Source organism: Ranitomeya variabilis, chromosome 4 (assembly GCF_051348905.1).
Source record: "Ranitomeya variabilis isolate aRanVar5 chromosome 4, aRanVar5.hap1, whole genome shotgun sequence".
In the NCBI taxonomy this organism is placed as follows: Eukaryota; Metazoa; Chordata; class Amphibia; order Anura; family Dendrobatidae; genus Ranitomeya; species Ranitomeya variabilis.
The window spans coordinates 624293811-624318039 of record NC_135235.1 but is presented as its reverse complement, the minus strand read 5'-3'; the positions used below and the strand labels follow the sequence as shown (position 1 = coordinate 624318039).

At 42.2% G+C, this 24229-nt stretch overlaps 1 protein-coding gene across 4 annotated transcripts in view; it reads right to left on the bottom strand.

Annotated features, from left to right (window-relative positions):
* NTN1 (netrin 1) overlaps positions 1-24229 on the bottom strand; it is a 173005-nt gene that overhangs the window by 80887 nt on the left and 67889 nt on the right. The window contains exons 1-2 of one of the 4 annotated variants that reach the window (XM_077253545.1): positions 22174-22314; positions 19808-20880 (exon numbers count right to left, since the gene is read on the bottom strand). In XM_077253545.1, the coding sequence (XP_077109660.1) occupies positions 19808-20825 (1018 nt within the window). In that variant the 5' untranslated portion in view covers positions 20826-20880; positions 22174-22314. Of the gene's footprint in view, positions 1-19807; positions 20881-21273; positions 21633-22173; positions 22315-24229 lie in introns of those variants that run through there. The other 3 variants (XM_077253547.1, XM_077253546.1, XM_077253548.1) reach the window with 3 other exon arrangements.

The window sequence follows — 24229 nt, the reverse complement described above, 5'->3', positions numbered from 1 at the left end:
AACTTATGATGTGTGATGCTGTCTGTTGAGCTGTGCACCTAGCCTCTCATGTGTTATACTGTCTGCTGAGCCACATATTTAATCCTATCATGTATGATACAGTCTGCGGAGATGTGTATCTAAGCCTATCGTGTGTGATACGGTCTGCGGAGTGTGATAACATACGCTCAGCTGCCTAAGCAAATACTCTATTTATCCATATCTATGTGGAATACTGTCTGCAGAGCTGTGTATCTAATCCTATCCTGTGTGATACTGTCTACTGAGCTGTGTATCTAATCCCATCATATGTGATACTGTCTGCGGAGCTGTGTGTCTAATCCCATCATATGTGATACTGTCTGCTGAGCTGTGTATCTAATTCTGTAATGTGTGATACTGTCTGCCGAGCTGTGTATCTAATCCCAGATGTGATACACCTTATGTCGCACTCTTCTTCACCTCCACTAATAATGGCCGCAGTGTCTGGTGCCGATTTGGTTCAGGGTGGCGCTGCCGGCGTCTGGTACAATATGATATTATATGGTGGCACCAAATATACGGCCCCATCTTCTATTACTGGCAGTCAGATAATGGCGAGTGATGCAAATTTCCAAGAGGGGCACAAGCCCCTGACTCCATTCTCTGTTCACCCGCTGTAACTAATATCAGGAGGAAGGAGGTCACCTTGGTTAAACAAATACATGATCTGCAGAGGTGTAAATGGCCTGAGCTTAGCAAAACGTTCAGGCCCCGGTCACCATCTTGCAGCTCCAGTTAATTAACTGTGTAGATATCTCCAGGGACCCCCCTAGCGGCCATCACCTCCCCCCATGGCCCACAATGTTAACCCCTCACTAAGCTCCCCGCTCCCTATCTGCATAATAAACAGGAGCTTTACCTCCATCCAGTGTATGCAGCAGAGACATAATCAACACCTCGCTGATCCCAAGAGCTTATCATCTATTCCGGGTGCCTCATGTACACACGGGGAAAGGAATGGACAAAGCTTGAAAGGTGCACACTCTTCAGATGAATATACCTCGTGGAGAACTACTAGGCCCAGTGTGGGATACATTGATCTGATATATAACCCTTTAATATCTTTATGGGGCACTCCACCTTAGTCGTATACCTCTGTATGTCCTATAGAGATGAGCGCTCGGTACGCTACCCGCACTCTTTTGATGCTTCCCTGTTACTTCCCCTTCTCTATCATTGTAACTCTAAAAATTACAAACTTTAGTCCAGACACCCTCGTAATTATCAACCCAGTCCACACCCCCACATTTACAGACTCTATTGTTCACAGACCCCATACCATACTCCAAATTAACAAATCGGACTGCCCAAAAAAATTGTAATCTGGATTTCAGTCCAGATTGCCTAAAAATTACAAACCCAGACAAGACCCCCAGTTGACAAACCCCTATTTAAATATACTGCTGAACAGACTATTGTTCACAGACCCCAGACCTACCCCAAACTACCTCTTTAGACGCCTCAGAGCCAACCAGACTGCCTAAAAATTACCAACCCAGACCAGACACTGCAGGTTTGCAGAACTCTTCTGTTTAAATATTTAACTTTACTGACCCAAGAATTGACCCATAAATTCACAGACCCCTGACCGTACCCCAAGCTACCCCCTTTACAGATTTCACACCAGATGTTTAGATTCTCTCCGTTATTAGTCCTAGGTGTGGTCAGGAGAAGCAGAACAGAAACAGGGGAATTGGGTATGTAGGGCACCCGGGAGATTTCCCGGAAGGTCTCCCCCATTTGAAGGAGGAGCAGGAGTGTGTGTGAATCCTAAAAGTTATGCAAAAATCCTTAAGTGAAGGTAGACGGGTGATCTGATCCTCACAACTACACCTCGCTGTAGAAGGCAAATATCGGAGGCTGATCCGTTAGCAGGAAGCACGGGGCCAGTTTCCAGGAGAAACCCCATGAATGAGTGTTTTGATGTGTGACACGCAGACTTTGGGAAGACCACTAAGAGCTTGATCCTGCACTAATGTCAAAGACTTTGCTACACAAACATGAGGTAAACCACTAAATCTCATAGAAAAACCACTTTTTGGAAAGACTTGGCGTCCCTCCTCACTGCAGGAAGCCAGAGCGAGATGGAGAGAGAAAGCGATCGTGGGCTCCTGCCTCAGCCCCAATAATGGCTATAGTTAGAGGAGGTTTATTTTGCACAGCCCAACCTTTTACAAAACTACAACTCCCAGCAGGCTGTCATATGTCACTTTGGATGAATCTCACCTATCTTGTCTATAGAGAAAACATCTGTAAAAAGTAATCTTTCCTCCATCTCCTAGATCTTCCTTACCTGACCTATCTATCGCAGTTAACAACGTCACGCTTTCCCCCGTACCGGAAGTCCGCTGCCTCGGAGTAACCCTTGACTCTGCCCTGTCCTTCAAACCACACATCCAAGCTCTTTCCACCTCCTGTTGCCTCCAGCTCAAAAATATCTCTATAATCCGTCCTTTCCTCATCCCTCAATCTACTAAAATGCTTGTGCATGCCCTCATTATCTCCCGCCTTGACTACTGCAACATCTTTTTCTGTGGCCTCCCTGCTAACACCCTTGCACCTCTCCAGTCCATCCTTAACTCTGCGGCCCGACTCTCTCTCCTCGCTACTCCTCTGCTTCCCCCCTCTGCAAATCTCTTCACTGGCTCCCATTCCCTCAGCGTATCCAGTTCAAATTACTACAAAGCCATCCATAACCTGTCTCTTCCATATATCTCTGAACTAATCTCCCGATATCTTCCCTCACGTAATCTCCGGTCCTCCCAAGACCTCCTTCTCTCCTCCATACTTATCCGCTCCTCACCCAACCGCCTCCAGGACTTCTCCAGAATATCCCCCATCCTCTAGAATTCTTTGCCCCAACACGTCCGACTATCAACCACATTCAGATCCTTCAGACGGAACCTGAAAACCCACCTCTTCTGGAAAGCCTACAGTAGAATGTAAGGCGGCAAGGGCAGGGTCCTCTCCCCTCTGTATCAGTCTGTAATTGTTAGTTTGCTTACTGTAAGCGATATCTGTAATTGGTATGTAACCCCTTTTCTCATGTACAGCACAATGGAATCAATGGTGCTATATAAATAAATAGTAATAATAATAAAAAAGTAATTCTGCCTCCCCCGATAGCGATGGGACCTCAGGATATGGATTCAGGAGCCATGTTTTAGGGGAAGAGCTAGGATGAATTCACACAGGACTGTATTGCTTGTGCAGGTTTAATGGTGCAAAACAAAAGGATGAGATCTTACAAAATCACAGAAGTGAATGAAAGTGAGTTGTCTGTTATTTCTGTGGGTCACTATTGATTTTCTGTGGAAATAACAATCAGATTGTTTGCTCTGCGTATCAGAGTTTTATTAGTTTTCCTTATGTGCTAAAAAAATAAAATAACCTGATGGTGATTTCTCAATCATCTCCTATCACTCAAATATGAAGATTGGAAAGCACTAGGATGCAACTAAAATGCCATCACTGAGCTGCTCAAGTTACTTACGGAGTCATACCGTCATTATTTGTGGGGCTTTTAAGTAAAACGGTTCTTTTTTTGGCTTGTACCTTTTCTGCACCTTTTTAGAGAAAAAAAAAGTTGCACGTTCTGCTAATAAGTTGCAAAAGTTTAGCAAAAATTTCAGGCGTATATAAAATCACTCTGATGGAGGGGAAGACTGGAGAAAAAGTTTAGCAAAAAAGTCACAATTGATGAGTTGGCCGTAAACATCTAGAAAACGTAAACCGTGCCCACAATGGTGAACACATGTAGCAGGGTTCAAGAAGGCGCAAATTAAAAGAAGAATTTAGAACGGGCTAAAACTGCCAAAAACTAGACAAAAAAGTGGCAATAATAAATAGGGCCCATAGACTTGAGTAGGTAAGTTTGGTCCGTGATGAGGCTCAAAAATAGACTTGTCTCCTGTTTTTTGTAGACGCACTGAGTGAAAGGCCCCTTTACATCCTCTATGTGAAGGGCATGGTGGTCTGGGGTAGAGGGCTGGCAGGTAACAGGGACTGAGGAATGCCTGGACTCTGTGTCGGAGACTCCCTGCAGCTCTGCCCTGGAAGCCTCACTAACCTCTGGCCTCTAATCACATCCCTTAACAAGGCAGTGACAGCTTTATGATGGGGGAATCAATCAGTGGCCAGTGCTCATTGTCACAGTGACATATGGGGCCATCAGCTGGTTCAACTGGTAAAACCTCACCACACGCTGGGCCTTTCACTCTTGGGTGGGATTGACATTCTGGAAAGGGGCTTTATGTCCCCAAGTTGCACTCTACAGAACGTTAGTCACTATAATAATGGCACAGACACATCTTAAGAATGAGGATGACTGTCCCATAAGCTCTACAATGTCAGCCCGTGTAGCAAGGGAGAGACGAAAGTGTAAAGAAAATAATGGGGTACAACATGGAGGAGAGAGAGACGTAATAGGAATCCCTGTAGCAATAATCGGAAGACTGATGAGTCTCGAGTCCGGTCTGTTGGCTTACAGAGGATTGTCAAGCAATTATGCCAAACTCTCTGCTAAGGAAGCTATTTGGTCTGGACCAATTTTTAGCTAAACCAGGTCCCTTCTCTGTCATAGATGTAGTGGAAAAGAAAGGGGCTATTAAAATGAGACAGACAGACAGCCCCTGTTATCAACATGGAGGAGGAGAGGATTCTATATATGGATGGACACAATGTGAGTATCACATTAGCAGGCTTTGCCCTTCCCATGGGCCATCTCAGCTCAGATTGGCTCTATCCATAATGGGTAGAATGACCTGCAATGGGTATCTCCTCGGAGAAAGTGCTAGACCCGGCAGTTTTAGGACATAAGGAGACAATCTTGATACATCTGGGCAATGAACAGGAAGTGATAATTTAGGGGCGATCATTTAAAAAAGGAGGGGATTGTGTAACCTCCCTGCTAACCCCATCAGAGGAGCACTGGAGGGACTCTTCCCTCCTCCCCATTGCCCGACTCACAGGGTTCAGAGGTTTTTTTCTTAAAATTGTTGACAACACGAAGTCTCTCTCCTCCACATGCCAAACTCTTGGGAAAGCAGGAAGTGAGGTTTGGCACAACTCGCCGGCTGCCTTGTACAGGTTAATCTGATTTGAGGGGAAAACTAATTGCCTTGGACTTGGTCTCTAAAGACATATTTGACATATTTCTCGGGTAGCTTTTTTTGTCTTTTGTTTCTCCTTTCTTTTTGTCTGCCGCCTCTACCAAAGTTAGAATACATATTTACAAGGACATGGTGGTGGGGGGGAGAGGCAACGAGAAAAGAGGGGCACCTCAAATCCTTCTTACTGAAGATGCCGGGACTTAAATCCGGAAGATCAACCACTTGACGTCTAAGTGTCTAGGAAATGTTGCGCGGAAAGATTGATGCTTTCGATAGCTCTCTGGTCTGTTAACCCTTCCATCACTGGTTGCACATCCATCCGTAACGGTAAAAAAGGAGCAAAACGTGCGTCGCGGTTATCGACGTACATTCATTTTACTACTACGCAAGAGAACCAAAAATGATGAATATGTCCAACAGGCTTCTGGTGTCAGATCCATCACTTTCAGTTCCCTGCAATGAACACAAGCCCTTCCAAATCCTCACGGACAATTTTTAGAGAAGGACGTCAAGGATTTCACCCAATGAAAAGGCATCAGTGGGTTGCAATCAGCATATATGGAGTCTATGGTATGATCTGATCTTCAGACGGAAACACGGGCATACCTGCTATGGCGGCAGTTAGGTTGGGCTGACCCTAAAGTTTCTTTCCTCCTGCTAATCCTAATTTGTATAACGGAGAAAAGATATTTTAGCATTAGGTCTACATATTTACTACCCTAATTGGAGAAGGGAAAGTTTCATTATGGCCATGCCGAAGTATTAGTGCTGGTTAGGTGAGGTTGGATGGGCTCAAAGGTTCGGTGTCAGCTGCAGGTACTTGCTGATGGCTGTACCTATGACCTGGTGCATATGTGGTCTGTGAAGGGAGGGCGGGGATGTCCTAAGACTCCTTATGTGTTTGAGAAAAGACAACTGAATTAATCAATTTTAGTGAAACCAGAAGACTATCTCATGTCTTTTGGGGCCTCCTGACTCTCCTCCCGCAGGTGATGTGGGAGGAAAGAAGATAAGGGTGTACTTAATTCCCACTCCTGTTCCCGAAAGTGTCTGCTTCCACTCAGAAGAAGAGATGAACAAGTCAATGTGCAGGACCCAGGTCCAGGCGCTGTGTGAGTGTTCAGATGGCTCCCTTCTTGATTAGCCAGCCTGGGGCTGGCATGGCACATACGGTACATGAAGTGACACCAAGGCAGCTTTAAAAAAAAAAAAAAAAGAGTGGCCGCAGATGCCGTCAGGTAGGAGGCGCTTTGCTTGGCTACCATCCGAAGACCATGGAATACTGCCCGTCAAAATTATTAGCTCGTCTCTACTCAGAGCACATGCTCACTCATCCGAATAGAGTGTGCATGCGTATGCTGGAGCTGGAAGGATCAGTTGTAGGTCAGCCGACTGCTATCTAAGGTGTATGGCTAACTATTTAAGTGGAGGGTTTGCTGCAATAAGAGGGCCCTCATTGCTTCATGACACAGGACAAATAATAATTTTCTGCAAAGAACAGAACTCCGCACAGCATCGCTAACAATACATATAATACTGGCAGGTGCGGCCCCACCCATAAGCGCATACAGCAAAAGACCATTACAAAAAAAAGACCTACCAGAGCCTGTAATGAAATCTCTCAACTACCTCCATTAGCCATCAAAGAAATTCTGAAAGAAATTCCCAACTCCTTTTCATACGCTAAACAGATTGTACCTGAGCCTATGTGGAAAGCCAAAATATGACCCCTGCAAGAGGCCGATGATGCCCCCTAGACTGCACGAGGGTTAATTGGAAAATATGGATATAGTGAGGAAATCTCGGGACATGAAAATGTCTGGCCAGCAGTTGGATCACATTTGCAGGGTCTTGTAGACATATGAGGACTAAAGAATATAGAAGAAAATATATATATATATATATATATATATATATATATATATATATATCCACTAGCTACTGAGCTCGATTTACGCTCGGGTGGCGAGCATTTTTATTGGTACATTTATACAGTGTCTTCAATAAAATGGCGCCAGAGATCGCGGTATGCGCACGCGTTGACTCCGATGCCAAATTATTGAAGTAGTGTACTACAACGTCAACATAGCAGTGTGCGTGTACACTGCTATGTTGATGTTGCAGTAGAATTCTTCAATAAAATGGGGCCAGAGCAACGCGTGTGCATACCGCAATCTCTGTCGCCATTTTATTGCCACTGTGTCTATGAATTCGCATACACAGTGTCTTCAATAAAATGTCACCATAGTGTGGTATGCGCACGCGCTGACTCCGGCACCACACTACACAGGGGCCGCCCATCCTGGCTTTGGATCGAAGGATTCATCCACCGTGTATATATACATCAGCCATCCAACTGCATGTAGCATGTGTTTACAATAGGAAAAGAGGAATAAGCTGTTGCCCAGCAGCTCTGGCAGTGGCTTGTCCCTCTTGAAGAAAAAATAAAAGGATTGGGCATTGAAATATAATATGCCTGATTCTTCTAAGGCTATGTTCACACCAGCGTTTTTTCTACAGCCAAAAACTGCTCTCTTGACAGTTTTGCTGTGTTTGTTTTGCAGCATTTTTTAAGGTGCGGATTATGTGTGATTTGTCTACAGTATATGTTCAATAATGTTAGTTTTATTCACCAAAATGCTACAAAACTGCAGCAAAACCTGCCTGCTGTGTGTTTTTCTTCTTTGCAGCGTTTCTTCACTTATTCATTGCTTTTTATGGGTGGAAAAAAATGGTGCAAAAACACTGAAAGGCTATGTGCACACGCTGCGGATTACTCTGCAGATTTTTCCGGACTGATTTTGGTAAATCCGCAGTTAAACCGCACTGATTTACCGCAGATTTACTGCGGTTTTTCCGTGTTTTTTGTGCTGATTTCGCCTGCGGATTCCTATTATGGAGCAGGTGTAAACCGCTGCGGAATGCGCACAAAGCGTTTCAGCGCATTTTTTCTGCAGCATGTGCACTGCGGATTTTGTTTTCCATAGGTTTACGTGGTACTGTAAACGCATGGAAAACTGCTGCGAATCTGCGGCGGCCAATCCGCTGCGGATCCACAGCAAAATGCGCAGTGTGTGCACATACCCAAAGAATTGACATGCTGCAGATTTAAAAAAAAAAAATGCTGAAGTTCTCAAATTCTGCCAGGAAAAACAAACAAACAAGCGTGCATAGGATTTTTGATGTTGCAGATTTCTATAAATCCCATCCACTTTGCTGGAACGTTTTTTTGGGCATTGAAAATATGCAACATCAAAAACTCATCATGGGAATTTCCCCTTAGTCTGGACCCCCCATGACACAGTACAAGATTTTCTGCCACAATCTGGGGATTGGATGCAGCAGCCCGAAGTTCCAATCCAATCCTATCATCAGACCAATATTTTGCACAAGAGAAGTGTTCGTCTTGCAGAAGAGATGGAGAGATTATAGATTATTACTGTATTATAAGATCATCAAATGAACATCTGGGCCGTGTCAACAGAGAGAACTCCACATAAAAGGTTTTCCCGGAGCTCCTGTGTTGTACTCTGACATGTGGTTACATAAAGGCCCTTTGTGGCTCGGTCAGGTCCCGGCTCAGGTGTGCACCGGCTGCCCCAACGTCCGGGGTCTCAGCTGGAGCGCAAGAAAATGTCCAGAATTCTCAGGTTAGAGCCGTAGAAATGCAGTGATTTTTTTTTTTCCATCTAAACGACTGGGTGATTGTACAGATGAATGAAAATATGACTTCAAGGATCATTTTTTGTTAGATATTTTATATTTCTTAAAGTGTTATAATAGTTTTTTGTTAATAGGAACCATGCGACTTGGGATCATTTGTTAGCCCCCCCCCCCCAAATGCCATGGGAATGCATTGGCACTCTGCCTGGTGGGGGTGAGGGTAATGTGCCGATATAGGGAATCACCGTTCTCTCACTAACTACTTAGATGCCAAAGGAACTTTTGACCGTGCCATCTAAACGGGTAAATTGCTGGGATCAGTGTCCTCTTTAATCAAGGCAGTTTCTACAGATCTTGTGGGTAAAGTAGAATACTCACAAAATCAGTATGATGTGTGGATCATTCATAGAGTAAATCTCACTCCTTATAGGGGCTTTTTTGTCATTGCATACTAAGGGGTTAACGAAAACCCATCTGTTCTCCTGATAAAACTTGAATCGTTCAAGGAAAAAAAAATAATGTACAACTACAAATGTTATCCAAGAAGTATCGTTTCTCCTTACGGAGATTGACATGCTAAGCATGCTGAGATGAGGAGACTTAAAGCCGCAATGCTCCTCTGGGAAATATGCAAATTATGCAAATTGTCTCTTCAGAGAAGAAGAGAACTAGAACTCTATTGCCCCCTATTGGAAGGTAGCAATCCTACAAGTCAATGTCGACCCTTTAATGAGCCTTGTCACATGACTTAGGATAATAGACAAACCAGAATCTCAATTTGCAGACACTGTGTTTCGGGGTACTGCCCTTCGTGAGTACAAAGCGGAGATCTGGTTTGGCTGTGTGAGAGGCGTCCGACCGATATCCGAGAAGTATTGTTTCTCCTTGGGGAGATTGACATACTAAGCATGCCGAGATGAGGAGACTTAAAGCCGCAATGCTCCTCTGGGAAATATGCTAATTATGCAAATTGTCTCTTTAGGGAGGAAGAGAATTAGAACTCTAGTGCCTCCTATTGAAAGGTAGCAATTCTACAAGTCAAAGTCGACCCTTTAATGAGCCTTGTCACATGACTTAGGATACAAGGGGCAGTACCCCGAAACACAGTGTCTGCAAATTGAGTTTCTGGTTTGGCTATTATCCTAAGTCATGTGACAAGGCTCGTTAAAGGGTCGACATTGACTTGTAGGATTGCTATCTTCCAATAGGTGGCACTAGAGTACTAGTTCTCTTCCTCTCTGAAGAAACAATTTGCATAATTAGCATATTTCCCAGAGGAGCATTGCAGCTTTAAGTCTCCTCATCTCGGCATGCTTAGCATGTCAATCTCCGCAAGGAGAAATTATACTTCTTGGATATCAGTCGGACGCAGCCAAACCAGATCTCCACTTTGCACTGACGAGGGGCAGTACCCCGAAACACAGTGTCTGCAAATTGAGATTCTGGTTTGGCTATTATCCTAAGTCATGTGACAAGGCTCGTTAAAGGGTTGACATTGACTTGTAGGATTGCTACCTTCCAATAGGTGGCACTACAGTTCTAGTTCTCTTCCTCTCTGAAGAGACAATTTACATAACTACAAATAAGAGTTAGGCCAGTCTGTGTTTAGATCAGAATACCTGGCCTGTTCGCCAGGCCTCCTGACCAGAGCTAGCTACCTGATATATGCCTATGAGACCCTACGGTCAAGCCGAGCATTCCCATCTGAGCCCAGACTTATTAAACTGGTCTAACACTTAGCTCAGGTCAGTAGACCTGGTGAGGTCAGGCATTCCCATCTGAGCCCTGACGAATTAAACCGGCCTAACACTTAGCTCAGGTCAGTAGACTTGGTGAGGCCGGGCATTCCCATATGAGCCCTAACTTATTAAACCGGTCTATCACTTAGTTTAGGTCAGTAGACCTGTTGAGACCGGACATTCCCATCTGAGCCCTGACTTATGAAAGCGGCCTAAAACTTAGCTCAGGTCTCGAGACCCTGCGGCCATGCCGGGAATTCCCATCCGAGTACGGACAATGCTTCTCGGATGTGTGAAGCCAACCATACCAGTAAATGGTAATCAACAATCAGCCAATAAGTGCTGCCAGTGTCAGATACTACAGGGACACACACCCTTGACAAAAATAATTTTAATATCTACTTGTTAATTTATCCAGGAGGAATTACCCGTAGAACAGCACAACACAGCGTTCTAAGATGCTCCAGAATTGTCATTTCATGGAGAATACAATTATCTACTGGAGCAGACATGTCAGGAGACCTCTTAAAGCACAATCTTTCTGGGCTCCATCAAGGTCTGATGGCTTTTACTAGGATCATAAATAGTAGAGATTTTGTTTTTCCTAAATTAGGGCAGCACTGATCTCTATCTTCTCAGGTTTGCGATTAAACAAGTCCGAGATCTGTGACGTCACAATGAGTTTCAGCTTTGTCTAGTCCTTGACCCATAGAAAACATTTATGACAGAAAAGGGCAGATGGATGAGGCATTGGGATGACTAAGCTGTGCGGTGTGTAAGTGAATCTATGAATAGACAGGTCGGTGGATCCGTGGTGTATGTGTGGGGGCGAGAGTTTACAAATGCCCCCCCAGGGCCCATGTGTGAAATGTCGCACTAACGTTGTGTGCGCGAGCAGTGTAGGAGGAGAGAAAACCTTTCATTGGCATTACTCTCACATCACCTGTCCTGTCCGTCTTCGCTCACTGATGCTGGCAGCAAATTCACAGCCGGGATCATCTACCCTACCATGAAGTAAATCTTGATGATTAGCATTATCAGGTACAATGGTAGATTGCAGTCATTGCATGATATCGTCACTTCACCATCCATCTGCTGATACCATGAGCAGATGCTCTAGACTCAATAATGCACCAGTCCTGTAGAATCATAAAGGTATTTGCACCACAGAGGTGGCCACGGCAGCAGTCCCACTTGTCCTGACCACTCCGCAGGGCATGCAATGAAATAATATCTGAGAAGTTGCCAAGAACCTGACCCAAAAGCTGTGCCACTCTACATGGAATAAATAGCAGCTGAGTATTGTGAAAAAGCCAAAGGACTTTCTGTACCATGATGTGGGGATATCCGCCATTGCAGGGAGTTATTTAAGAATCCAAAAATAAAATACGCCTTTGGGTTATCAAGGTAGCAAATAGACCATTCCGACTGCTGGGAGTTTAGTTGCTGCCACTCCATCTCCAAACTCGTCAAGGTAGCTCATATAAAAAAAAAAACTACTTAGCTGTGGGCGACAATGTATTCTTTGAAACTGTGAGGACATGCTTTCTTCACCAGACTTAAAAAATTAGTACACAGTTATCGCAAACTATTCTCTTAGGGAAGAGAACACAAACAAGACTTTCTCCATCTTTCCATAAAAGAAGGCCACATCACGTTAGGGACAGGTGAACGCGTCCTGCTCCCAGTTTCCACCTAGGCTGGTACCCCAGCATCAACAAAGAGTTAAGGCCCCCTTACACATCAGACAAATGTCTGCCAAATCCACTGATATCGACAGGTTTTGCAGAAAGTTGACTGATTTTGAATTTCTGATCACATTGCTTTCCTGGACATAAGCTACCCGCTAAGGTGTCAGTCAGAGGCTTTTTCAAAGAGAACACAAGAGCTCTCGCCCAAGCAAGCGCTCCTGTGCATGGAAGAGTCGGCCTAATATGGCCGCCTGTACAGTCCAGAGGGACTACAATAAGAACTAGAAAAAATCTCCTCTGAAACACAAAAGTGAAGATTTTGTGAACATCCAGATTAGCTCGATGCAGTAGATGTCTATAAGACTCTCATCGATATACACTTTGCAACAGACTAAAGCAATAGGCAATAAGCTGGGATTTGTCAGCCTCCTCCGGTGTCCTGTCACCCCTCTGTGAGCTCCGCCATACACTCCTCAGTGATTTACGGCTTCAGGTACATTAAGACACTGGATCTAGACCTCATTTCGGCAGAGGTATGCTTGGCTCCTCCAGTTTGGTGGCTTCCTGCCAGAAAATATCTAGATGTTTAGAACTGTTCGACCGCTGTGTTACCTCAAAGGATTTGGGCTGAATTAACCCCTTTGTAGACATTCCCGAGCAATTGTTACAACAAATTACTGATGATGCATGAGCTTAATAATCGTAGATTATACAGGGAACAGAAAAGCATCCACCCGCCTGGACTTTCTCCATGATACAGGTCAGCACAAAAAGAAGCAAGAGTAACAGAAGAACTATTCACCCTCAGAACAATTATGGGGAGTTCTGACGTCTATATTGATACGTCTGTGTCCTCTGCTCATTCTGTAGACATTCATCAGTTACAACGAGGCTTGAACCCTGGTTTGTCACCAGAGAAGGACAACGTTTCTTTAAGCCATTTCTGTGCAGCTTGGGCTTTATATATTGGGTAATTTCTGGAAAAAGAAATTGATTCCCAAGATGCAGTTGTTTTGTAGGTTGCAGAAGATGTTCAACATATTCTGTTGTTGTATTGAAACATTTTCTTTGAGGCTATGTTCACACAAATGTATTTTTGGTTAATGGAAAAAACTGATTCACACGGACAGCACTCAGACTGAGTTATTCAATTGGGTGGCTCAGATGATCACATGTAAAAAAAAAAAGCTGCAGAATTAATCTCCCTATTTCACATGAGACTCACCTATTCAAGTCTATGGGTGTGGGAGAAAAAAAAAAGGATCTCATACAAATCATATATCATAAAGGATCTGATTTATCCAGATGCATTGTAATTCCTAAAGAGAAGCTGTCACCCCGGAAAAATGTCCTTTACCTTCAGATATCGGCTTAATCTGCAGGAAGGTACGTTACCATGCTTCCAAACATCCTAATAAAAGTGTAGCTACTGGGAGAAAATGAGCTTATTTCCTCTTGGGAGCCGCTGGCTTTCAGTCATCTCTCACTACACTGTAAGCACGCCCTGGCACTTTGACTGAAAGCCGAGTCTGCAGCGCATCTGTTCAATGTAACAAGTTTACCAGCACTTGTTCAAGACCCTTTTACACTATCCATTGCAATCTGTATGGGTCTGAACACTGGGTAATAGGAATGTTCGCACACCATACAGTTTTCATATTGTCAGCAGCACGTCCTCTTTGTACACAGAAAGATGTGCTGCCACCAACCATGATTTTAGTGCTAGCATTAACCAGTCAGTCGACGAATGTGTGCTTTGCTTGTTTGTTCACTTGCTGGTCAGGACTAAACGTTTTTTAAGACTGTGTTTACACCACGTTAGTTTTGGATGTTCCAAATTCTCTGGCAGCTGCATTTATAGGGTTTGAACTCCAAGAAAGTCGTCTTTTTGGCACATGCGTAGCTGATACTGGAGAAACTTGGTTGACTACACTTTTCGATGCAGAGGAATTCTGAACTTCGGAGGGCAGATGAGCTCCACCTTCCACACCTTCTACAGGCAGGGAACGTCTTGTCTTTTTATATAGTTATGGCTGCAGAAAAACTTTCTCTGGACGCCTGCAATAGTAAAATCCCTTTTATGTGATAACGCCAATTACTGAAAACCCGATACAGTCCTCCAATAGATGTCTAAGCCCAACTACAATGAGCGCTGATATTTGAGCCTCATAGGAGCAACTTAAGTCACTGAATGGCGTACAATCCTCCAAATATCAAAGCCTAATTGCTCCTTAGATGGTCTTTCCTTCCTCCTGACCCTAATATTTAACCAGCCCCAATATTTTGAACCTATGAACAGACGGTCGCCCCAACTGCGTTGCTAGTGATCGGCGTGCTGTGTTGTGGCTGACAATACAGGGATTCTCTAATCCAAGTCCAATAGCCACTTTTTGATGACATATTTTTAAAGTGCATCCTTCTATCCCTTTAAGACACTTCTATACATGTCTTCATGGAGGACAAAATCTTCCCCAGCACCTCCTCCCGCTACACTACTGAGCTGTGAGTGTCAGCCCCGCTACATCTCTGACAGATGACATCGGTGTTTATTCACCGCTGTTCTATACCACTTGTTCTCAATGGAGCTGACAGCGGCCATCTGTTTCTCCCTCAACGCCGATTTGCCAGATGAAGAATCATTATGAAACTGAAGGAAAATGGGAAAAAAATAAAAATAAAAAAATGCATTCCTATACAACAGAAAGACAGGAAAGAAAATATTCACAATGTGAGATTATCAAGTACGTGGCTGAAAAACATCCGTAATACAAAATACCAAATTCACAGGGCTTGGTTTACATCAGTGCTAGATGCTGGTGCGGAATCCGGGGTCGCCTCCATTCATTTCCTATGGGGCTGCTGGAAAAAGTGGAGTGCAAAGCTCAGCGACCTTATCAAAAATTAATGCAGAGCAGGTAACATATATGTATTTTTACAGTGAAAAACTTCCCTGTTTTGCTTATCAGGAGTGGTCGTACTCCCACCGATCACTGCAGATAGGTGATAACTTGCTATAACCTGACAACCCCTTTAATGAAACTCAAACATGCTACAAAAATCAAGTTGCATGTGATCTAGTGCTAAAAGTCTGATGTTCTTCATAAGTAATCAACTCCAAGTACTGCTTTAAATTGGGTGCAAAGCATGGTAAAACCCACCACTGCCTGAGTTTCTTCTCTGCCAAGCCGCAACGTTTCTCTAGCAAGGTCACAGTGTATTGGACCAGTTATGAGAAGGCTATGAGCCATATCAGGCTGCAATGCCATCCTGAAGCTTTGGGCTAGGTCTATCCTAAGTCTTCCATGTTGGGTTTCCCACTAACTAGAGTAGAGGTGGAAAGCCACTTATATTAGATGATAAAGGCAGATGTAGACCTGTCTGGTCGCGGACGATCAACTCTACCAAAAGAGACAATAAAAATATCACTTCTTGCAGACGTCAATTTTTTTATGGTTGCACAGTAAAAGTGGCAGTGACAAAGTTGTAAATGTGAGCGCGCGTCCTCCGTTCGCTATAAATATTTTATGGACACTATAAGATCTAAACGGCCTGTGGGACAGCAACGAAATACATCCATAAACTTTTATGTACTGTACATGTCTTTTCCTCTCTCGTGTTAGAGCAATAGACGTGAGCCGAGCCAAACATCAATTCTTGGTTATTTATTTATTTTTAATAGGAGCAAATTGAAAACATTCCATACATTTGCGCTAACGCATTTTGGATCTTTATCAAACAGGAACGATCGATTGCTTCACGTATATAAAAAATGGTGCTCGGAAACAAAATTCAGGTGCATCCAGATGGATGTGTCCACCATTAACTTTTCTTCTTGAAATGCGTTAATTTATATCTCAGTCTCCATCCATATCACATCACTAGAAGTTTATTTTCCCAATTTTGTTTAATATCTTGCGCCGCACATTTGGGGATACGCAGAAGTATTAATTAAGGACCCATCTTTGTCATCTGACATATTCCAGAATGTGACACACAAACCTCCAACCATTGATTAGTATGGTTCTGTCATCCACAATGGGCACATACCACGCGTTTTAGTCAGGGGCTTCATAGAGCTCTGAATACGGTAATAATTATTGGACTTTTTTTTTCTCAGGCAATACTGTAAATCTTGAGGCAATTTTACACAACAATTAGGTCATTAGCGACAGTGATATTTTAATGATTTGCAGGTGGGTTTTACAAGCCGTAATTTTCAGGACGACAATAATGAATACGACCTGTGTAACAATACCGTAAAACAACATCGCATCCGCCACAGAGGCTAGACTGTATATTCTGAATATAAGATTCACATCGGTGATCGATTAGAAAAAAAAAAAAAAAGAATATATATATACGATTAGAAAAAAAAAAGAATGAATATATATATATATATATATATATATATATATATATATATATATATATATATATATATTCATTCAAATAAAGTAAAATAAAAGATAAAGAAAAAGTGCCCATAAAGAAAAATAAAAAAGTGTAAATGAGATATTAAGCTGCCTCACTGACCACAAGACTGAACACAATGCAAATCTCAGGGGTCCGCAATGTAATATAATGATCTATTTGTACAGTATAAAAATAGATAAACCCGTATATAAAATGCCGTAAAGGATGAGGCATGGGTGATTAACTTGCATAAAAAGCATATTGGAGTCTCTATGATACTAATATTATTAAAAAAAATAATAATTCTTCTAAAAGTAGGTTCAGAATGGAAAAATGTACCGCAATTCATAAAAAAAGTCTCAAAGTGGCCAAAACTCGCTGGCTAATAATACTAAAAAAAGTAAAAAGGTCACTTCCGATGCCTCTTGACTAATAGCTTCCTCTCCTTTCTCATAATCACGGTTCATGGCTCAGGGAATTTCCTATTCAAAGATTATAACGGCAAGGCTGGGCCGATTCTGCCTCCTGATTAATGTGTCTGGTGTATTCTTTACTTTAAATAAAGTTTCAAATAACTAAAAATTAAATAAAAAAAATAAAAAAAACAAGAAATAAAAAAAATGTAAAGTTGTGACACCAATGTTTTTGTTCTTACTATCACTTTGCTGCAAAGACATAAAAAAATGAATATAAGGAATTCAATATTTTCATGAAAACAGTGATTTCTGATTAATTATTATTATTTTTATTTTTAAAAGTTTTCAATTTGTTAGTATATTAAATATAATTTCTTGGCGGTTTTTATTGCTGGGAATTACTTTGAAATCTGATCTATATGATAAATGGTTGAGTGTTTCCCTGCTTTGCTTTCTGGCTACGGAAATAACAGAATTTGGGAAAGTGCAGGTATGTGACTTATTATCCGACGCGACTGGAAGAATTTTGTTTTCCTTTTTCCTAATTTGAGTTGAAATATTCTACCTTCTAAATTCCAATGAGATTTAAAAAAAAAGATTAAAAAAAAGTCACTTTCTCTATTTATGATGTGGAAAATGTATATATATATATATATATATATATATATATATATATATATATATATATATATATATATATTTTTTTTTTTTTTTTTTTAAGCACTGCTCCAACAGAGAAATGAGAAGGAAATGTAAGAAGGATTAACATTGCCCGAAGAAAAAATCTTAACAGGCATCAAAATAAAACTGATTATCTGCGGTGTTGAAATATCATATGTTACTTGTATGCGTAAATATATGTATCTCATATCTATCCATATACATCTGTCCTACCGATCCTCTATCAATCATCTATCTCTCATATCTATCTGTCCACTCATCTGCCCATCTATCTACCTACCTATCTACCTACCTCTTTACCTATCTATTTACCTATCTACCTACCTACCTATCTACCTACCTACCTATCTATCTACCTACCTCTTGACCTATCTATTTACCTATCTATTTACCTACCTATCTACCTACCTATTTACCTACCCATCTACCTATCTACCTACCTCTTTATCTATCTACCTACCTATTTACCTACCTCTTTACCTACCTATCTACCTACCTCTTTATCTACCTACCTACCTATCTACCTACCTCTTTACCTACCTCTTTACCTACCTATCTACCTACCTCTTTATCTATCTACCTACCTATCTACCTACCTATCTACCTACCTCTTTATCTATCTATCTACCTATCTACCTACCTCTTTACCTACCTATTTACCTACCTATCTACCTACCTACCTCTTTATCTATCTACCTACCTATCTACCTACCTATATACCTACCTATCTACCTACCTATCTACCTACCTCTTTACCTACATATCTACCTACCTATATACCTACCTATTTACCTACCTCTTTACCTACCTATCTATCTATCTCATATCGATCTGTCCTTGCATCTATCTACTCAGTTATGTATCCTTTATCAAGCATTTCTCTACCTGTCTAAGTCCCAAAAAATAGGGGCAGCCCTCCAAGGTCAGATGGTGAGAAAATGGATTTTAATCAGTCATACCTGGGCCGCTTAAAATCAATTTTTTCACCTTCTGACTGGTGTGCTTCCCCCATTTTTTAGATTTGGATAAAAGAGGTTTTGGTGATAACCGTGAGGGCTTTGCACCTATTTTATGCTTTTATGTTCCATTCGGTATTTATCTCTATCCATCCATCCATCCATCCATTTTCTATCCTCATATCTATCGTCAGCCACCCTTGTTTAATGTAATGTAAGTAAAAAAGTTTTGGACTGGAAATTGACAAGAAATTGAATACGTTTTCTAAGACCTGATGAGACGAAATATCACAAAGTACAGCTAGTCTTTCTAAAGCGATATCCTATCGGAGTTTATTCCTCGTTTTTCTCATGGTTCAGTCCCGGACAATATACTTTTATATGGTCGAGTCTGCCTTTACCAACTCTTCACTGCAATATAAACCCAACTCAGTCAGGCAATAAAAGGTATCACTTGCACTGCAATTTTCTCCATGGGCTCATTAACTAATTAACTAACCATGGAGCAATTCCAGGAGAAATTGCAGCTGTCCAGGCAGCGTTTTAAAAGCGAGTTTGGGCCAAATTTCTGGAATCGGTCGCGTGTTGACAGGGATAAAAAGATTCACTCTGACATCACTGAGAAATTGAATAGGAAGACATTCAATGAAATTTAATTTTCTCCTGAGCTGCAAAACACAAGATAAGGAGCCAGAAGAGGATCACGATAACCGAAATCAGAGTCTGAAGTTTGACTGTAACTTCTTCTGTGTTTTTTGTTTCTTTTTATGCCAGCAGATTACCAAGGGCAATTATTAGATCTTTGTCATATGTTTAAGTTGCCGAGGGCTATTTCATCTATGCCACAATGTGTAAGCAAGCAATAACCATTAATATGCACTTTGTTAAAGTCACAAAGGCTGCAAAGGCCAACAAACCAACAAAGACAAGAAAAAAAGGTCAACACTGACTATCACATCCCTTTCTGTATCCAAGCCTATGGAATTCCAGGACACAAAGATGTAAAGCGACCCACAGTGTCACAAAGAAGTGACATAACTTTGTGCACTTGTCCTTTTACCACTTTCAACTCTTTCTACAACCCAACCGATCGAACAGAAAGTTGTGTCTACTCACCCACACACTCGTTTGCTTCTCTTGCCGTCGCTCGCTGCCAAGGTCTGTCATAGTGGAAAGGTTTGCAACGGTCGCACTCCGGTCCAGCAGTGTTGTGCTTGCAGTCGCACACCAGGTTGTCATCTCTGTCCTTGACGCATCTCGAGGCATGTCCATTGCACTTACACCGACCCCCAACTTGAAGGTCGGAAACGGCATAAAAGTAAGAGTCTCTGGCTAATTCTGAGTCATCTTCATTCTCATCCCCAAAGGTGTGAAGACGGCTGAATACAACCTTGATGTCTGTGGCAGTCACCCAGTCTTGAAGGACTGGAGAGTTGTCAAAGTCATGTGCAGAGGGTCTACCATCCAAGGTGCTGAAGGCTATCAAGCCTCCAGAGAGTGGGTGCATATCTGTATGAGAGTCTGTGCAGATGGCCTCTTGCTCGTTTTGCTTAGTAATGACTGCTTTATTGGGTTTGTTGTACATTTTTCTACATTGGGTTGAGTAGAACTGAAATGGTACCCAAGATTTCCCATAGTCCATAGACTTGAAGATGGCCATGGATTCCGGTCTAGGAGAACAGAACTGGAGACTCACATAGGTAACCTCAAATTTTTTTCCTAAGGACAACGTTAGGGTGACATTGTGAGGATACTGAATAAAGTTCTCCGACTGCCAGCATGTGAGGTTGTGGGGGTTATTGAGATCAGTTAAAAAAGATGGTGGATGAGCTTTTTTAGGGTCCGTGGCATTGCAAAAATGGCAGTTCCTGAATCTATCCTCCCCTTTCTCCGTCACCACACAATACCTTGATGGGTTCTTCCCGCAGGTGCTTGACACTTTGACTTCCTTCCCAAAAGCTGAGTTTACAAAGTCCGGAATACATCTCCTAGGGTTGCCATTCTCATCGTAGCATGGATCAGGCTGTGTTGTTTGGATGGAAAACATATTCATCCCATATCCTCCTCTACTTTCTTGAGCGGTACAGGACAAAGAAACTAGCAGGAACAGCAAAAAGTGCCCTCTCAGCATCATCTTCGAGTCAGTTTAACCCTGCCTTGACCACAGATCCTTCCACTGGCCTGTACTCCTAGCAAAAAAACGAAGGCAAACACAGAAGGAAGAAAAAAAATGATAATATAAAATATTTTAGTCACCTAGGAGTTACTAAAAACAGATGGTAAAAATAGCTGAAATAGACTAGCAACCAAAATCAAACAGAGATGACATCATTTAGCAGAAAGGATCCAAAAGAAGAAGAAAAAAAAAAGTTACAATTTCAAAAGACATCCTGCAAAAGTTTTTTTAATCTGCGAAAGTTAGTGATATAAAACAAAGCTAAAACGACAACGTAGAAGTCCTGTCTAATTAAAAAAAAAAAAAAGATAAAAAATATATAAAAACACAAACTGGATATATATATGAGGGCTTTAAAATGGAATGGATATGTTACACCTTCTTTTGCTAAATGGAAGGTTCTTACCTAGCATTCTGCAATTAAAGAGTAATTATAGGAAAAAAAATGCACTACCTTAGAATTAAATTATGAGATGGAGAAAATGGGGGGGGGGTAAAAAAAAAGTTTTAAAAAGTAAAAATTGCACTAGTTAGAAAAAAAGAAGTTGAGACTGATAGTTTGGTGGCTGCTCGGGGCAGGATGTGCAGCATGGGGCAGCTGAGCTTTGGAGACTGAGGATGATGAGAAGAGTCAGCCAATCTGCAGAGTGAATCCTCACATCCTTCTGCACAGATGAGAAGTTTTTGGTGACTGTCTCTCCCTGTCTTGCTATAGAAAGTGAATGAAGCTCTCAGACTGTTTGGCTTGAGGTCATCTCAAGGAATGACATTGCATTAGGGGGAATTACAACGACACCCACTGGTAGAAGAACATTGGGCAGGGAAGGCTGCAAGCAACTGATTCACATGCAGAAGAAGAAGAGGAGGGGAGAAGAGGTGAAAAAAAAGAAGAGGTGGGGGGTGAGGCTGTGAAGGATAGAGGCAGGGAGTGAGTAAAGGGAGGCTTGCTTTCGCCAAGGGAAAGTGTGAGACAGAAGGGGACAGGGAGAGCCTACAGATAAGGTGAGCACCAAAAGTAAAGGATCAACTGCAAAGCAACTAGGAAAAAAATGTGAGAAGTGATGTTGCAGACAGAAAAAGGATGAGAACATCTCAAGTAAGAAGTAATAGTACAGGATTTAAAGAAAGAAGGCATCAAAGATTTGGCAATAGAAAAGGAAAGAGTTAATGCTGGCGAAGCAGCAGTCCTGTATCATTTGGTGGAGGTTGCGGGCGCTGTCACCTGTTGAGAAGAATGACTGGGGCTGTCTAAGAAGAGATTGTAGGTATGAGAGGCTACTTGGACACAAGACTGCATGCATCTTACCAGGAGCTGTGACTATCTTAGTAGAGGCCATAGGCATTAGAGGCAGTGTCTATCTTGGTAGAGGCTGCTTGGAATAAGGATTTGTCCCTCTTAGTGGAGGCTGGATGGGGAGAGGTGAAGTAGTTACTTGTAAGGTTGGGGCTGCCGGTCTTCATAGTGTCTGCAGGGTTCTGCCTGCTCTTTACTGTCTTGTGCATTTATTTCCTGCATGGATATGAGGAGGTGTCAATCATGACGGAGGCTGGAGGCAAAGGGGGCTGCTTCTTGCAATGAGGCTGGGACTGTCAGCAAGGTCTGTCTTGACAACAAATTAAGTGAGATGATGTCGTAAGTGGTAAAAGATTGCATGGCATGAGAGGTGACCCATAATGTCGTGACGGTGATTGATGTATGAATCTTCCTATGTTTGGAGCTATAGAATTCTTTTTATTTTTTCAAGGGCAAATGAAGCATGTACCCCAAATGCTGGGTGGACATGCCAGGATATTTCTGATACTCGTCCAAGGGCTGTAAGCTAAACCTTTGCCCCATGTAAAAAATTAGTCCAAGCTACACCTCTGCTTTGTGAGTGTTTATCTTGTAAGAGACTGTTGACTCTAGTGAGAGTGTCTGGTGTGTAAGAGAGTATCCATCCTGTTGGAGACTACAGGGCTATAGTAACGACTGTTCTTTACGAGACGTATGGAAATCTCACCTGTGCTGTATGGAAAAATGAAAATGTGGGGGATGTGATACTGATACAGCAGCTGCAATCGCTAAAATTTCACAACCCGTTCATAATCTCATCCGTAGGGGGCAGCACTATTGCTTCTAATGCTGGTGGAGTAAAGATCTTCAGCTTACAGTATTACAGTGGCCTTAATAGTGACACCCCCTTCTCCTGCCCCAGCAAAGGACAACAAAAAAAGATTCACGTACCAGAATAAAAAAATTAAATTGGTGACCCATCTTGACTAATGAAGGCACAAGTGCCCATAATGCCGGCCACATACAAGATGAAAGTCATCTGAAATGGGCAACTTGGACCATTTCATCTAACCATCATATGAAAATAATAAGTGAATGATCTTTTGTGATGGCTGCCAAAAATGTGATTTCTCAAGTTGGATTCTTTCACTGTTATCAACTGAAACTCTGTCCTTTGTGAATGACCGGCCGCATGTAGATGATCATCTGCCACTCCGTAAACCTGGTGGTTGAATCGTCCACACTAATGATCTCAATTACTACTGATTGATTACCCCAGACCTGACTATACTCGACTAATGTATCTGGCCAGCTTAATGATGAGCCAACCTATCACCACAATATCAAAGAGAACATTTGGGCTTCCGGCAAAAAATGTTTGAATTTTAGAGATACTCAGGGGTGGTAAAGTGCATCTACAGACATCTTGTAGGCCATCTTTCTCGGGATAGTGGGTAAGACCTATTGAAATTCTCTGATGATTCAGGGCACTTGGAGACCACTAGCTAATCTCAAAAGATTTTCCATCAAAACATTTTTTTCGTTGGAAATTGAACCCCTATGCGTCATTACACTATATTGCTTCATAAGTACCCAACCAATGGTGAATCGGAAATACAGCACTATGTACAGAATTATACACATCATATAGATCCTTTTACCTGTGCAACAGGGAAGAGTAGTCTCTGGGATACTAAATTCCCCGTAGTTGATCTCCCTGACTACATTGGCACATCATGACGGCACCTCACTCTTTTCAGAAAAAATACTGTACGTGTTATTAATGGTGCCTGTATTCTCACAATGTATTATTTTCCATCTTTAGTAGAGACCGTCATGTCTGCTTATACGGTAAGTGTCTAGTTCGAGAAGGTAAAAGATGGTTCTTTGAGTTCGGAAAAGAATGAAACAAGGGCGCTTATTAAAGAGGAGAAGCAAAAACAGGGACGTCGATCTTAGCAGAGAGTGTAGGGACTTTGTCACTCCTAGGAGAGCATGTAGGGAGCTTACGTGACCCCAGAAGAGAGAAATCAGGTAGCCAGCTAACGCTAGGAAGTAGACAAGGTGGCCTTCCTATCTCTATGAGAGA